The sequence below is a fragment of the Mastomys coucha genome, unplaced genomic scaffold (assembly GCF_008632895.1).
Source record: "Mastomys coucha isolate ucsf_1 unplaced genomic scaffold, UCSF_Mcou_1 pScaffold13, whole genome shotgun sequence".
Lineage (NCBI taxonomy): Eukaryota > Metazoa > Chordata > Mammalia > Rodentia > Muridae > Mastomys > Mastomys coucha.
In genome coordinates, this window is record NW_022196895.1 from 3,506,262 (window position 1) to 3,523,660 (window position 17,399).

General features: G+C 41.3%; 1 protein-coding gene across 1 annotated transcript in view; it reads left to right on the forward strand.

The window, feature by feature from the left end:
* Positions 1-26: 26 nt before the first annotated feature.
* Positions 27-17,399, forward strand: part of Rab18 (RAB18, member RAS oncogene family) — a gene marked incomplete at its 3' end in the record, with an annotated part of 28,073 nt that continues 10,700 nt past the window's right edge. The window contains exons 1-3 of the mRNA XM_031366356.1: positions 27-244; positions 5,769-5,824; positions 16,723-16,784. Coding sequence (XP_031222216.1) covers positions 177-244; positions 5,769-5,824; positions 16,723-16,784 — 186 coding nt within the window. The remainder of the gene's footprint in view (positions 245-5,768; positions 5,825-16,722; positions 16,785-17,399) is intronic.

Consider the following 17,399-nt stretch of genomic DNA (forward strand, 5'->3'; position numbering starts at 1 on the left):
GCGCAGACGCAGAGTCACTTCTGGGCGGAACCAGACGCTCTGTAGCTTCAGCTGCCCAAACATCCTGTAGGAGAGGGAGCCGGTGGTCACGGAGGTGCGCATGCGTTGGCCGCCTTTGCAGACTCAGGGCAGCACTGACGGGCACGGGGGCAGGGTCGGTGTAGACCGGGCGCAGGATGGACGAGGACGTGCTGACCACTCTGAAGATACTCATCATCGGCGAGAGTGGGGTGGGCAAGTCCAGGTGAGGAGGTGCGCGGCGGGCCCTCGGCCTCTGGGCTGCGGGCTGCCCTCCTGGAACTGTCGCCGCGGCCCTGCTGGCTCCGCCCTGGCCAGGCGCGCCCGGCGCAGGCCTCGCAGAAGGGTTTCTCACTACTGGGAGTCTAGGCTCGGGCCTGATGCGGCCAGGGTTACCCGAGCCCACCAGTCCTGCCACCCATAGAGTCCAGCTTGTCTGTCTTCCCAAGAGTCCAGGCTGTCTGTCACCCTTAGAGTCCAGCCGTCCTGTGTGCCCCTAGAATCCAGCTGGCCTTTCACCCCTAGAGTCCAGCCGGTCGTCACCCCAGGAGTTGAGATCAATGATAAACTTTTAAACATTCAAGTATTTAATGTTCTACATAGAAACTTTGGTGATGTCGTAGGTCACATTTCTGGCCTATTTTAGCGCAGCCTGTTGTATCTTTTCATCTATCTATCTATCTATCTATCTATCTTTATTTATTTGATTAGTTCATAGTGAAAGAACTCTTGGTAACTGCTTGAGAATGACTTTTTTTTTTTTTTTTCCGAGACAGAGTTTCTCTGTGTAGCCCCCGGCTGTCCTGGAACTCACTCTGTAGACCAGGCTGGCCTCGAACTCAGAAATCCGCCTGCCTCTGCCTCCCAAGTGCTGGGATGACTTTTAAAGCACAGGGTACTAGAGCAATGGACACCTTTAAGTGGGATTGTTCTTCCTTTCCACATCATATAGACTTTAAAGAAAAAACACTCTCTTGTCTTTTACGCTTTGACTCATCTTTGGGGAGTGTTAACTTGGCAGTGGAGTTGTATATTAGGTCAGAAGTGGACCTAGGTGGGCGTTGCCAGAGGTTATGCTTTCATCCAGGTCTGAACAAAGTTCTTAGGTGAAGTCATCCTTGCCCTCTGATTATTAATAATAAATGTTATTTGAGCTTCTCTTGATCTTTAAACAGTATTTATGTCCTAGAGAGCTTTTTAACACTTTATTTGTCTTTACTGTGTGAGATCTTTCAAATAACTTTAAAGCACTTCATAAAGATTTAAATCTTTAGGTACTTAAAGTATGTGCAATCTTACAAAATAAACCCAAATCTTTATGTATTTTAAAAAGCTTGACAGTCTGTTTTTATCATTTGTTCCTCTCTAATGTATACTTTTAGTTTCTTGTCATGACACGCCTCTGTGTACCAAGGAACAAATTAAAGGAACTTTATATAAAAAGAGTGGTGTGTGTTCAGGTAACGAATGAAATCTTTATGATTACTTTTTGCACATTCTTGATTGTTAAAATATGTACTGAGTGTAATTTTACTAGGAATCATACACTTTCATGATTTCTCTTTTTTCCATTTTTACTTGTGAAAGAGCTCACATCGAGTTTGTTTTGTTGCCTTCTGTCTTTTGAAGTGTGATTGAGACAGGCCTGGAAACTTTTATGTAACTTAGCTGGCTTCAAACTATCCTCCTCCCTCAGCCTCTAGAACACTAAGATTACAGGCATGCATCACCATGCCTGCTTAGAGCTTGTTTTTGAAATCAAGAATAACAGGTTGCCATCTAAACCCAATATGTGGTTGGCTGAGGCAGTATATTAAGGGAGACATAAATTGAGATAGTTAGGATTTTCTAGAAGGCCAATCAGGTTCAGTTGACTCCATAACTGGAGTTCCCCTTGTATTGTTTTTATTTTACTTAGTTTCTAGAGACAGGTCTGGCTACATAGTCTGGCTGGCCTGGCACTTGCTATGTATGTAAGCAACAGTTGGCTTGGTATTTACAGCCTCCTACCTCAGCGGCTCAAGTGTTAGGGAGTGTAGGCATGCTGTACCAGGCCTGGTTCTGATTTACTGTTTAAAGTGTGGTGAGTGGATTTTCCTTCTATTTACACCCCCTAGACAATCTTACTAGGGTCAAATGTAATTTTTTTCCTTTCTTTCTCTTTTATTTTAGTACCTAATGATGAATTATGAATTGCTCACTGAAAAATTTTAACAATTTGCCCATTTTAGCAATATTGGGCCAAACATGGTAGCACATGTTTTTAATCTCAGCATTTGGAAGGCAGAGGCAGGCAGATCTCTGAGTTCAAGGTCACTCTTCTCCCTGGTCTACAGAAAGAGTTCCAGGACAGCCAGGGCTGCACAGAGAAACCCTGCCTCTGAAAACCAACCACAGCAACAGTAAACCAGTATTGAGTTAGGGAAGTAGGGTGACAACTTATCCTTGTGTATATGACAAGAATAAGTGGCTCTAATAGAAGCCTCTGTCTTTTAAGGCAAATCAGTAGAGAAGTACTCGTCATAGACATAATTCTTGAAGGGTCATTCTAGACAGCAGTGTTTCTGTTTCTTTACAGAGCTAGATCAGGTGAGGTAGCAGTTGTTGAAGAATTACTGTATAGCAGAGGGTGACCTAATCTGAACAAGTGGAGTTTTGTGCGTTGTTTGTAGGCTGTTAGAAAATGACTGGAGGCATGAGTTGAGCATTGTGAAAAATGTTTGCTCCGCTTGGAGCCTTGCACATGATAACTGAATGGTGTAGCACTCTAGTGGAGAACCTCGCTGGGACAGAACCTCCAGCAGCACTAAATGTGCACTTCAGGACTCTGAGTCTGTGGCTCAGCTCTGTATTAATGAAATACAGAAATTGATTGTGTAAATTGCTATCCATCCTACAGTCCTTTCCTCCATTTTCTAAGAGGATTTTATTTTTACAGTAAGAAATATAGATGAGCTGTAATAACAGTATTTCTTTATTGATTCTAAATATTTATTTTTATTTCTGTGTTTGTGAGTGCAGGACCCCTCAGAAGCCACAAGAGGGTGTGTGTTCCTCTGGATCTGGAGTTATAGGAGGGTGGTGAACTTCTGGCTGTAGGTGCTGGGAATGGAGTGGATGGACTGTAAGAACACCATGTTCTCTGTACCACCCGGCCATCTCTTCAATCCCCCTGTTCCCACTTTTTTTAATGTTTTGGGTAGACACTCTTGGCTCTGGCGGACCTGGAACTTACCATGTAACGCTGGCTCAAACCTGGAGTAATTCTTCTGTTTTGTTTTTGCTTCAGCCTTCCAAGTTCTAACATTTCAGGCATTGCTCTCTTCCCCCTCCAGAAAAAGTCTGCTTTCTTCACACTGTTTATTATAAGTTTAATATTGTCTACATGTACTCTTCCTACATACAGAATATTTTCCTCTTTTAACTTTGAAAATAGGAATGTTTTGTGTAAACATACTGTGTAAGAACAGTGAATTCTAATTATGGGGGGTTATGAATTCCTTCATAATCTCTGTTTCATAGAGAAATAGATTGTGCCTATACAAATGCCTGCATACAGTTTAGAATGCATTTAGGGCTGTTGGTACATCTCTGGCTATACTCAGGGTTTGTGTTAGGTAAAGTGTTTTGCTTTGTATGGTACCAATTCCCTGTCTTTGCTGACAAAGTACCTGTAAATACTCTTGTAAGGAAGGACTAGCAAGTACAAAAGAGATGTTTCTGGCTCAGGGTCTGCCATAGTGCTGCTAAGTTCAGTTAAATTCTCAGTACCGTCCTGATCACCGCATATTTATAGTATTGCTGTGGCTGCTGTTATACAAAGTAGCATTAGCCGACTTGTGTGTTTCGGGGGGAGGGGCAGGGTGGGTTTCTATGTGTAGCCCTGCCTGTTCTAGAACTCTGTTTTATAGATCAGGCTGGCGGGCAGATACCTGTTTGCCTCTGTCTCCAGCCTGCTGGCTAGCCTCCATTTTTGTGGCAGTATTCTCTGTGATGACCCAAGTATAGAGGTATGTCTTTCATACTCTTAAATTCTAGGTAGCTGGGTACATGGGATAAGATAGTTTATACAAGTAGCTATTAAGAGTCAAAAGTTTGTATGTTATTTTTAATGTTTTGGTTTTTTTTTGATAAGACAGAGTTTCTCTGTGTACCCTGGACTACTCTGAAATTAGCTCTGTAGACCAGGCTAACCAGGGTAGCCAAACTCAAGATTCACCTTTCTCAGCCTTCAAGTGCTAGGATTAGAGGCATACACCACCATGCCCTGCAAAAAAATTTTTATTGAAAATATTCTTTTAATATATTTTGTTCATGATTTTTTCCTCTCCTGTCTTCTTCCATATCGTTCCCACCTGTCTAACTTAGCGCTTCCTTCCTTTCTTCGGAAAGAAAACAGACAGGCCAGTAAACAAATCAGAGTTTAAGAAAAAAAGGCACAAGAAACATGTACACACACACACTATAAAAACACAAAAGAACCTCTAAAAAAGACCATTAAAATTAAAAAGAAAGAAAAGCAAACTGGGGGGAAAAATCTCCCCAAATACTACTGAGAACATTCTGTATTGACTGTCTACTTCCAGGTGTGAGACCTAGCTTTTAGTGTGGTTCATATGCACAGTATCACTTAACTTATATTCAACGGAAATAAAAGTTATGTCCGAGTGTTAAGCAGAAATCACTGGATTTTGACTGTTCTTTGTTACGTTAACTGTGTTCTGTCTGTTTTATAGGAAATAAAAGAGCAGAGCCGGGAAAAGGAGAGTTAATTTTTGACTATAATTGATAGTACTGGCTTTGGAGACAACCTGGAAGCTTTTGTGTTCTGTGGGGTAATCGGCAATCAGTAAAGCAATCGTAATCATAGCCCTCTGAGATGTTTGTCTGGGCTCTCACAGAGACTGGCTGGTGGAAAGGTGTACTTCAGTAGGCAGTGTGCAGGAGACAGTTAGCTTTGTAGATGTGGGGTGTACTGAAAGTTTACAGAGTTTATTCCTGAAGAGCCTCTAATTAGGGACACTTGTGCTTGCTAGCGACTAAAGCAGGACTTAGGACCTGCAGAGCCACAGCGGGTCTTTCACATCTCTGCCACCAGCCCCTTATCCATTCTCTGTTCCCCTGTTTCAAGCTCAGCCCTTCCCCTCACACTGTAATTGCCAGTTATCTGTTGATTCCCTACATTTTGGTCAAGGCTAATGACTTTTCAAACTGTAGCCCTGTTCTTGTCATACTTTTCCTTAATAGCCCTGTGCAGGTGCAGTTGCCTGTCTGGGTCTTACCCAGCGTCCTTCTGGCTGTCATCATTCTCCCTCTGTTTGATACACACCTTGATGTTCTGTCCCTTGTTACCATTGCTGTAACCTTCCTGTTTTTATTTAATGTGAAGTAGTGAACTTTTTGGATTCCAGGAGGCTGTTGTCCCCCTACCAGCAATATCAGTGTAAGATGTCACTGCGTCATTTTCTGAGAGGAGCACAGCAATACAGATTTGAACAAAAAGCAAACTGTATAGGAGAGCATAGGGCCTATACTTGCTAATGGATTCCTTTAGTCCTGGGAGTCTTGGGAAGTCACAGTTCTGTTACTGTTTTTTCAATACGGTAGTTCCCCTGCAGACCTATATCAGCTCTATTATCTATATCTAAGTAGTCATATGTGATAAGATTAAAAAACGAGCATATATATATTAGATGATTAGAAATAAAGAGTTAAGCTCCTAATCTAACCTGTTTTTAACCGTCTCTTAGCCTGCTCCTGAGGTTCACAGATGACACCTTTGATCCAGAACTTGCAGCAACAATAGGTAAGCTAAGTTTAAAAGTCTTATAGACGTGCCACACATGTTTGTGTCTGTGGGCTCTGTTTGGCTTTACCTTACCTCCTCTTCTCAGCACCCTGTACTTACTATGGAGATCTTGTCTGTAATACTTAGCTTTATAATATTTACTCGTAGAACCTTGTCTCTTGTCATGTCATTAACACTGCTGATATAATTGTTTGCACACACATTTCATTCAAATACTATGGATCGTTTTTGATTTTGCAGCAGGTAGTAAGTAATTGGAATATTTATTGCATGCCAGCCACTATTGATATGTTTATAAAAAGATAAAAGGTATAGGAACATTTTCTATGGGGATGTGGTGAGGTGTGAGGGAAGGGGGTGTCTCCATAGGCCCATGCCAAGGCATCCCTTCCCCCTGAGAGACCAGCCTTATGATGGAATAGCATAGAATAGAGTTTATTCGGGGCATGGGGAGGGGAGTTAAGAGGGTAGCAGAGGCAGAGAAAGGCAGAGAGAAGGAGAGAGTAGAGAAGTAGAGGCCGGCCATGACCACGTGGAGAGAGAGGGAAGGGGATGAGGAGAAATGGGGAGCAAGAGGCAAGAGTAAGAGAGTAAGAGAAAGAGGAGGGGCCAAACAGCCCCTTTTATAGGGCCAGGTAACCCTGGGTGGAGCACACCTGGCTGTTGCCAGGTAACTGTTGGAGTGGAGTCCAGACAGAATACCAACTATCATTACAAGGACGACACAATACAAAGTTGGTCTCTGTTACCATGGACCTAGCAGCAGAGTTTGTTAATTTTATACATTTAGTGTGTACTTTCAACTTATATATTTGATAACAGTTATTAGTTATTAGGAGCAGCGATACCCAAATAGATTGGTCTCTGTTCATGTGTGAGTGTATAGATGCATGGATGCATGAAGTTGACGTTGGGTTGGGCCTTTTTTCTCTATTGCCTCCACCTTAATCATTGAGTTAGGACTTCACTCTGAACCTGAAGCACTCTGATCTGGCTAGACTGATTGATCAGCAAATCCTAAGATTGTGTCTTTTTCCTAAAACTGAAATAACAGTCACAAGCCACTGTGCCTTTATGTGGGTGCTAAAGATAGGGACTCATGCCTTCATGCATATGCTACAAGTATCTTACTGAGTGAATCACTTCCCCAGAGCCCTAGACTATTAAAGAATCTTAATGTCATTGTTAGTGAAAGGAGGAAGTTTCGTTAAACTGGCTTTTGTTTTAATTTATTGTGAGATAATTTCAGGTTTAGAGGGGAAGTAGAGAATTCTATATATCCTACTCACATTCTCTAAATGTTAATATCTATCACTTTTGCTTTATTCTTTGTGTATGAGCATGTGCACATGTGTACACATGTGTGCTTATGAAGGTGAGAGTACAATCTTCATTCTTCAGGCTCTTGGTTTTTTTTTTGAGACATGGTCTCCCCTTGGCCATGAACTTGCCCAAGAGTGTAGGCTGGCTGGCCAGCAGGCATCTTGGTCTTAGGGTTCTGTGCCTATGCTAAACTCCATGACCAAAAGCAGCCTGTGGGGTAGAGGGGTTATTTTGCTGATCCTTCCACATCATGGCCATGATCCAGGAAAGATGGAGCAGGAACTCAGAGTAGGAACTTGGAGCCAGGACCTTGTACAGAAGCCATGGAGAACTGCTTCTTGCTGGCTTCCTCCTCATGGCTTGCTCAACCTGCTTTCTTATACACCCCAGTATCACCTACCCCAGGATGGCGCTGCTCACAGTGAGCTGGGTCCTCCCACATCAAATTTTAATCAAGAAAACACTCCACAGGCCCGTCTGGCAGGGGAATTTTCTCAGTTGAGGTTCCCACTTCCCAAACAACTTGTGTCAAGTTGACATAAAACTAGCCAGCACAACTTTCCAAGTACTAGGATGACAGGTGTATACTACCATGCTTGGATCTTCTTATCTGGGTCTTGGGGATAAAACTCAAGTTCTTATTATGTTTGCAGAGACGTAGCCATCTCCCCCAATCTGCTTTATCATTCTTATGTTGCATTGCACACAGGATTCATTTTAAATAATTGCTTAAGAACATGCTGCAGACTTGTCTCTAATAGCTAAGCATTTTAATGTATATTTCCTATATGAAGGGGGTAAAATTTTGTCCATTGATAATTTCTTCAGCTGCCTATCAATACCCTATTTAGCAAAAGGAAAGTTAGGCCTAAATTCTGATTTGAGACAAACAAATTTCATCATCTCCAATTCTTCACCCCTCACTCTCCCATCTTTAGGAAGATTCTCACACTAGCTCACTTTGCCTTGGATCTCACCCTATAGCCCAGAGTGACTTCAGACTAGATTGTTGTATGTCCTGTTTCTCCTCGTGGGTTTGCATTGTGCTCTTGTTCTAACCTGCAGCAGATAGGAAGATAGTATGTGTACAGAACACCTACGATCAGCTCTGGCTGTCAGTCGCCTTGTCAAATGCTCTCCTGCTGTGGATTCATTACTTAGGTTTCTATAAGGAAGCACCCGTTGTTTTTGTTTCTATGAATGCAGACTCAGCACGCCTCTAAATTTTAGTTAGCTCTATCAGGCATTACCTAGATACTTATAATGCTTGTTCCAAAACCACTGGCTGAAAAGAATACACACTGAACAGTTTTCCTTATAAATGCCAGTTGTCTTTAGGTGTCTGGCTATATGTCTTAATCAGGGTTTCTATCCCTTCACAAAACATCATGACCAAGAAGCAAGTTGGGGAGAAAAGGGTTTATTCAGCTTACTTCCACATGGCTGTTCATCACCAAAGGAAGTCAGGATTGGAACTCAAGCAGGTCAGGAAGCAGGTTCTGATGCAGAGGCCATGGAGGGATGTTACTTACTGGCTTGCTTCCCCTGGCTTAGTCAGCCTGCTCTCTTATAGAACCCAGGACCACCAGCCCCAGGGATGGCACCACCCTCAGTGGGGCCCTCCCACCCTTGATCACTAATTGAGAAAATGCCTTACAGTTGGCTCTCATGGAGGCATTTCCTCAAGGGAGGCTCCTTTCTCTGCAATAACTCCAGCTTATGTCAAGTTGACATGCAAAACCAGCCAGTACAGTGTGTTTGTGGGTTTATACACCTGTCTTTATGTCAGGATTTCACTGTCTTCCTTTCTGTAGTTTTATAATAAATCTGTAAATCAGCTGTTGTTAGTCTTCCCATTTTTTTCCTTCTAAAATTGAGTTGTTTTGCTTCCTAGTGAACTTGAGATATTTTACATTTCATCAGCACAGAGGGAGAGAGAGAAAGAGAGAGAGAGAGAAGAGAGGGGGGAGGGAGAAAAGAGAGAGACAAGAGAAAGAGAAGGAGAGAAAGAGAGGGGGGAGTGAGAGAGAGAGGAAGGAAGTAGCAAAGACGTTACAAACTCTCAAAGCCTACCTGTCAGTGATGCCTTCCTCCATGTGGGTCCACCTGTCAGTGATGCCTTCCTCCATGTGGGTCCTACCTATCAGTGATGCCTTCCTCCATCAGGGTCCACCTGTAACTGTACAGAACCTGTAAAGTTCTGTAACTTCCCAGGCAGTACTACCAACTGTAGTCCAAGTGTTTAAATAAGTGAGACTATTGGGACAGTTTTTATTGACATCCCAAGGTCTGTCACAGGTTCTATCAGATTTAATTCCTAGGTAGTACGAGTTTATTTTTGTTGTGTCTTTATTATTAACATACACAAATACTTTTAGCAGATTGTAATCATGCCTGTAATCCTAGCATGTGTAAAGTTGAGGCAGAATTTGCTGCATGTTTTAGGGTACTCTAGGTTCTAGGTTGAGGCAAAGTACAGAGAGAAAAAGAAATACTCTTGATATTTCAAGTATTAATTTTGTATCTTCCAATCTGTTTTTTTTTTTTTCTTTTTGTTTTTAGTATGCTGGCTAGTTTTCTGTCAACTTCACACACACTAGGCCATTTTCTTAGTTATTGGTATGGGAGCGCACAGCCCATTTTGGATGGGGCCACTCCTGGGCCAGTAGTCCTAAGATCTACTAGGAAGCAGTCTGACCTAGACATGATAAGCAAGCCAGTAACTTCTGCATCAGCTTCCGCCTCCCTCCAGGTCCTGCCCTGCTTGAGCTCCTGCCCTCACTTTTTGATGAACTGTTCTCTGGAAGTGTGAGTGAAGTGAATCCCTTCCTGCCCAGTTTGCTTTTGCTCATTGTGTTTTATCACAGCAATAGTATCCCTGACTAAGACACACTGTGACACTTGTAAATTCTAGGAGGTTTTTTGTTTTTTATTCTTGTTCATTTAGATTTTTACATTCTCCTTTTACAGTCTGTGATCTTTGTTTATCTTACTTTCCTGGCTAAAAATATGCAGTTGTATACACATACTGAGTAGTCATAAGGGTTGATGGCCTTAGTTCATAACTGACAAAAGGGAGAACATTCCTAACTTAAGTGTGATGTTAATTGTATGTGTTTTGTACATTCCCTTTATCAGGTGAAGAAATGCTTTTCTGTCACGAGCTATGAACAGGGTACCATAGAAATGCATGTTTTTCTGTACAGCTGATCTTCTTCAGTTTAACATACTCAAGTGTACAGTGCTTTATTCCCAATTTTAAGATAAGCCAGGTGGTTTTTGTGTTGTTTTTTAGGATTTCCATTTGTGTTTGTGAAAGACATTGGTCACATTTTCTTTAACTCATACCTTCTAGTTCTAGTGTCAGAGCAATGTAGGACTTAGAGAAGGATTAAAGAAGAAAGGAAGAATCCACTTCAGTTTCCTCTAAGAGTTTGTTATAATCAACTTAATTGAACTCACATGGGCCTCTGAGATTTCTTTTTCCTGGGTACAGCTCATTCCAGAGTCAGTTTCCGTAGTCGGTACAGGAGCTCTCTGGGTCAAGCATTTACTGAGCTGGTTTGTGCTTATGGAGGGCAGTGTTCGTTATGCTGTGCTGAAGCACGCAGAGCATGAGCCATCCCATTTTAACCATATCACACATATATTTCCTTATATTCACTGTTATACCACTATGGATTTTCAGACTGTTTAAATAACTGTTTGCTGCATCATCCTTGCAGCTTCGGTGACCTTGGCTCTCCTTTCAGTCTCTGAAGTTTGGCTGTTTTGGATGCCTTGAGCAAGTGGTATTGTGCAGTACTTGTCATATTGTCCTTATCTGACTTATTGTACTTAGTGACTGTTCTCAAGGCCAGTCCATGTTGTGGCAGTTTCTTTCTTAAGTTCAAATATTGTTTCATGGATGTATGTGCATCATAGTCTGTTGATCCACTGCTGCAGACTGTGTGCGTTAAGGTTTTGACAGTTGTACACAACACTATGACTGTGCTGCCCGTGTATGTTCTTGTGTCCCCACTGTCACTACTTTGGGACTATACGTAGGTGTGGTCCTGCTGCCTTTTTCCATGTGATAGCTGTACTTTTAATATTGGCAGAACGCCGTTTTCACAAAGCTGCCACAACTCTTGTCTCTTTGAAGCTTTGTCTATACTTACTACTTTCCATTTTTAAAAAGTCTGAAATAGTCATGAAAATAGGTAAGAAGTTTAAGCTCATTGTAATTTTTAATAAGCATGCCCCTTATGGCCTGGGGAAGTTGAACATATTTTAATATGCTTTTTGACCATTTATGTTCTTTGAAGAAATGTGTGTTGAAATCTTGGTTATTTTTGAGTTATGTATTTTTATTGTAGAGGTTCTTAGACAAGTGTTGGATATGTATCTAGATACATGGTGCAGATATTTTCCCGTTGTAAGGATTGTGATTTATATCTCAGCACTATCCTTTGATGCCATTTCTTTATAGAATTATATTGTAGTGCTGCCCACAATTATATTTAACAAACATTTGGATAGATTATGTATCCAAATCTTCAGTTTGGGTACTTTTTTTTTCAAGGTATTCTTTCTAAGCAGCTCTTGCAGTAACTTTCTGCTGCTTTGTATAGTGAAAGTGAAAAAAGTTGGTGTCCTCTGTTTTTTATCTTTGGAGACAAAATGTCTTTACCATTGAGTATGCTAGTAGCTGTGAATTTGCTGTTTTGGTTTGGATCTAAGAATGTCCTTGAAATCATGTGGTTAAGACATGCTTTCAGCTGATGAGCTTTTGGGAAGTGTTTAGATTATAAGGAGTATGACCTTGTACTATGCACTAATATACTAATATACTACATATGTATATATACAGTTATATATACATATATGTGTGTGTGCTAATATATACACTAGTGGGTTTATGCTTGGCCCCTTGCCTTTCCTCTCTGACTGCTTGAGCTGAAGAGCTCTCTGGTATGTTGCTCTGCTTCTACAGTGGCTGACATTTGTGAGGCTAAATAACCACTGAACCACCAGACTGTAAGCCAAATGAAATGTTGGTTCACTTTAAGCTGTTTTCTCAGGTATTTTGTCACAACAACTGAAATCTGACTAACACACAGACTTTTATCATTTTGAGAAAGTTTTCTTCTATTCCTAGTTTGTTGAATGTTTTTTGTCATGAAAGTGTATTGTCTTCTGTTCAATGCTTTTTCTGTGTCAATTAAAATGACCATGTGGTTTTCTCGTTCATTTTATTAATGTAGTATTATTTATATTCAGCCATACTTGCATTCTGTAATTAAACTTGGTTGATTACTGATTGAGTCCCTACTAATTTTTGAATTCAGATTTTCTATTTCTTTGAGTTAATTTTAGTCAAATTGTGTTTCTAGGAATTTGCTTATTTATCTAGATTATTGAATTTGTCCAGTTTTTATTTAATCGTCTTTTCCTTCTGTAAAATTAGCAGTCGAAGTTGAGCATCACTGAAATGTGAAACCTGAAGGGCTGAGAAATGTGCAGCTGAGCCCCACTGCATTGTTCCTCTGCAGACAGCCCTGCACCCAGGAGCCTGCAATCACAAGCAATTCCATCCCAAGCAATTCAGATAAGGATTGCCCAAACTAAGATGCAACTTTCATATTTTTTTTTCTGATTTGAATTTTCTCTTTGTTAGTCTAGTTTGTAGGCTTGTTCATCTTTTCTTTAAGATGAAAGATAGTTTATTAGAGTTTAAAAGAAACCCCCCAGGGTATGCATCTTGCAAAGAGACATTTTCTGGTATCTTCCACAGGCCCTTCTGGTTGATGATGCACTGCTCAGCCATAGCATAAAAGTTACTCACTCCAATAACTCGATCTCCCTTTTTCACAGTGTTGACATCTGCTCCTGTCTCTAAGACAGTACCAGAAAACTCCAATCCAGGTGTAAAGGGAAGAGGGAGCTTTTCCTGATACTGACCACGACAGAGCAAAACATCAGCGAAGTTAACGCCACAGAAATGAACATCAATTCTGACCTCCTGTGGCTGAACAGGGTGTGGAGCCACCTCTTGAATAGTCAGGGGCTGCTTCAACTCGGTGCAGAGTGCAGCTCAGTAGTGCCGGCCTTGGCCCTGCCAGGCTTGCCTCCATTAGTTTTCTAGTCTCTGTGTTCAGGTTGGCATCCATCACTTTAATCTCCACGGCCAAGCTGTGAGCAATACAGATAATTCTAAGAATAGCGAAGTGAAGGGAAAGGAATTTGGGCTTTGGAATTTCTCACACCTGCATTTGGTTCCTGGTTTAGCTACTTCCTCCCATTTTTGGCTTTTATTCAAGAAAGAAACTAGCCACTTTTCTTCGGGGTCTTTTATCAGCAGTAGAGCCAGAGTCTCCCTCCTGTTGTCATCATTCTGAAGAGATAACTCTAACTGCCGTTAGGGAAGCTGGGGTAAACACCAGTCTGCTTTTTAGAGCTACACCTTTAGTGGTCCTATTTCAAAGACACCAAAAGTTTATCAGTTCTTTTATTTATATAACTGTCAGTTGTTGGGGGAACGGGAGGGATTTTACTGATGACTGGAAATAAATGGACAGGGAAAATAAAGGTAAAAGTTATTAGCATTATAAGTCCTAGGCTGGGAACCAGGAGAAACCTAATTGTCCAAATAAAAGTGCACTAGAGTCACTTTATGGGTTCACATGCAGCTATCCATTGGGCTCCCCTACATTTTTTCTTTTGCCCTCCAAGCCTGGGCTTAAAAATAGTAAACCCTCAGTCAGGGGACTCATTTCTGCCAGAAGCTAATTCTCTCAGCAGTCATCAGTTGCCTGTAGTTCGTTCTTTAGGCCTGGGATCCCAAGAAAATGCCTACTTTCCAAATTAACTCATCAATTGATACTGCCAGTGTTCCAGTCTTGTTTAGGTAGCCATTTCTAGGAGATACTGTATCACTACAGACTTCCCAGGAGCCTGGCTCTTAACATCTTTCTGCTCCCTCTTCTGCCATAGTCTCTAAGTCATAAATTGAAGAGCTGTGATATAGATGTATCCACTGGGGCCGGGACTTACTGGGAACTGTTGATTTCTGCATTGTGTCCAGTTGTGGATTGCTGTGATAGTCTCCATTTGCTGTAAAGAGAGGTTTCTTTAATCATGGGTGGTAGCTACACTTATCTGTGGGCATAAGGATAAGATTTAGAATGTGTAAGCTTATGAAAAAGAAAAAAAGAAAAAAGAAATAAGGAGAAGGACATGGCTACTCCTAAAGTATATAGAAGAGTTTTATTGTAGTTACAAGGAAAAAAAAAAACAGGTAGAGGGAGGAGTCCAGGCTGACCATGTCTGGCAGACTAAACTGGACCATGAGAGGAGAGAGAGAAAGCACCGTAGACAAAATAGCTGAGTTATATAGGAACCAGATTTGTGGGTGCGGGGATTGGAAGCCCAGCACCCTGGGAAGGAAAGGTTTAAGGTAGAGGGAGGGGTGAAAAGTGCTGGGAGGAGCCACATACAGGTACTGAGGGAGTTTGTTCACTGTTTGAGACCTAACAGTAAGAAATGCTGGCCTAGCAAAGTGGAAGTACTAAATTCTTTCCTAATTCTGTGACCTCTCTAGGCCTGGACGTTGGCTAGGTTTCCAATAGCAGTCGTGGGTTTCCTCCTGCTGAGTGTTTTTATTCATTTGTTTGCCATGCTAAGTCCATATGGCTGTGGGACTTACACTGGAGTATGGAAATACTGCCAGTGGCTGTATCCTCAAAGAAGACTGATCTTGCTTCTCCAGCAGTAACCTGCTACCTATCGCTCCTTAGTAATAGGAGCAGGGCCTGGAAAATTCCTGCATGATTGGGTAGAAGAAATTCTGTACTTTAGTTTCTCTTGGATTTTTTAATCAGCAGTGTCATTTCATTAATTACTGCTTCTTTTTCCCTAAGCATACCTTAATCAATTCCTTTATTTCTTAAGCTTGACACACCAAATGGAGAGTGTGTGTGTATGCATGCACGTGCACGCGCATAAATGTCTTTGGATCTTTATCCTATAGGAAGACTATTTAATGCATATTTTTACCTAATTTGAATGTGTAGTAGATTATCAGAAGACTTCTAAAGATTACAAATATACTAGTGTATTGGTGACATACTTTTTTAATAATTGCAATAACTTAACTTTTTAGAAAGCGTTTAATATTCTGGTTGTTGAGGCTTACACCTTTAATCCCAGCACTTGGGAAGCAGAAGCAGGCTGATCTCTGAGTTTGAGGCCAGCCTGATCCACAGAATGAGTTTCAGAACAGTTAGGGATACTCAGAGAATCTCTGTCTTGAAAAACAACAACAAAAATATAAAAAGAAAGCATTTAGAATGTGAGTGTGCTGCTCATCTCAGTTGGCTCTGTTGTGAGTTAAATGTGACAAGCTCATAAGATATTATCTTGAGCTAATGTTTCCCTCTGGCCAGTGGAGTAGCCGATACATTATTTCTGATGCTATTTTAAAGACACGTGCAGTACTGATCACATGGGCCGCATGGTGTGTGTCTGTGGCTTTACTTGATTTTTATGAAGCTTTCCTTCCTTTAGCAGCTTTTCAAAGGCCTTGGGGCTAAGGGTCTTTTCACTTATGAAGACTGCGGAGGGATCAGCATAATTGTCTTTATACACATTTAAAAAAATACAGTTGCAAGTGATTATTGAGTAGGTTATATAAAACTTTTTATTTTTCAGGGGAAAAAAAGTTGAGTTCATAAGACAAGGGGTAGGTAGCCCTTTTACCTGTGTTTGCTAGTGCCCCAGCTACCCACAGCTAAGATCTGTGTCCATGGTTGAGTTTGGTAAATAACACCCTTTTTTATTAATTTTAAGCTTTTGAGAATTTCATGCATGAGTATGTTGTATGTACATCCTTTCTACCTTTTCCTCATCAACTCATCCCATGCCCCTCCCATACCTCCTCTTAAATTCATAACTTCTGTATTTAAATTATCGTTACCTACATACACAGTCTACCGAGTTCAGTTAGAGTTACCTGTATGCACATGTGTTTAGGCCCAGCCACATTGGATTAGAAGCCTGTCAGAAGGTCTGTCTCTGAAGTACGCCAGTTCTTTTTCTCTCAGCAGCCACTGACCCCATAGTCTTCATCTAGGGACAGGGCCTTATACTATTTTACCAACTCTGGGTTGGTGTGTAAGGCATCCATATTGCTGAGAGAGAGCTCGTGGGTGTAACAGCCGTGTCATGGATACACAGCACTCTGAACAAAGGTGTATAGAGTCCGTGAAAACAGCCATGATCCACAATCAGCAAAACTCACTCACTTTTGGATTAGTACTTCAGTTGTAGCTGCTGATTTTCAGTATGCACAACAATCATCCTGATTGAATGTGAGGAGTTTTCCTTTTTGGAAGCACGGCTAGATGTCTTGAATTCTAAAGCTCTTCCCATTTATGTCATCAATCCTGAATATTGATACCTTCAACCTTCAGGTCTAGAATTTTCAGAATTTAAGCATTTGATAAAATATTTTATCTTTTTTCTGGTTTTCTTTTTAATGAATGTAGAAATCATATTTAATGATGATTCACCAGAATTTTTATTTCTTCAAGGTGTTGACTTTAAGGTGAAAACGATTTCAGTGGATGGAAATAAGGCTAAACTTGCAATATGGGTAAGAATTTTTAAAATGTACTTTATAAAAATTTATTTTATTTTATTTATGTGCATGTCTGTATGCCATGGTGTGCAGGAGTTATGGGTTATGAGTTATGAGTTGCCAGCTATGGATGTTGGTAGCCAACTTGGATCCTCTGGAAGAGCTGTGTCTTAGTTAGGGCTTTGTGGCTGTGTACAGACACAGTGACCAAGGCAACTCTTAGAAGGAAAACATTTACTGGCTTACAGTGTCAGAGGTTTAGTTCATGGTCATCATGCCAAGAAGCATGGAGGCACACATGCAGAGTGTAGGCTGGAGAAGGATCTTCCTCAGGATCTGCAGGCAGCCAGAAGAGAGGCACGTGGGCCTGGCTTCACCATCTGAACCCTGAAAGTCCACTCTCAGGGACACACTTCCTCCAGCAAGGCCACACCTCCTAATGCCTGCCACATGCTCTTTAGCACTCTCAACACAAGTGCCATCTCTCTAGTCCACTAGTATGTGCTTTGTATTTATTTAAATTTAATTTTATGTGTATGGGTGGATGGGTGTGTGTGTGTGTGTGTGTGTGTGTGTGTGTGTGTGTGTGTGCGTGCGCGTGCGTTCCTGGTGCCAAGGCTAGAAGAAGGT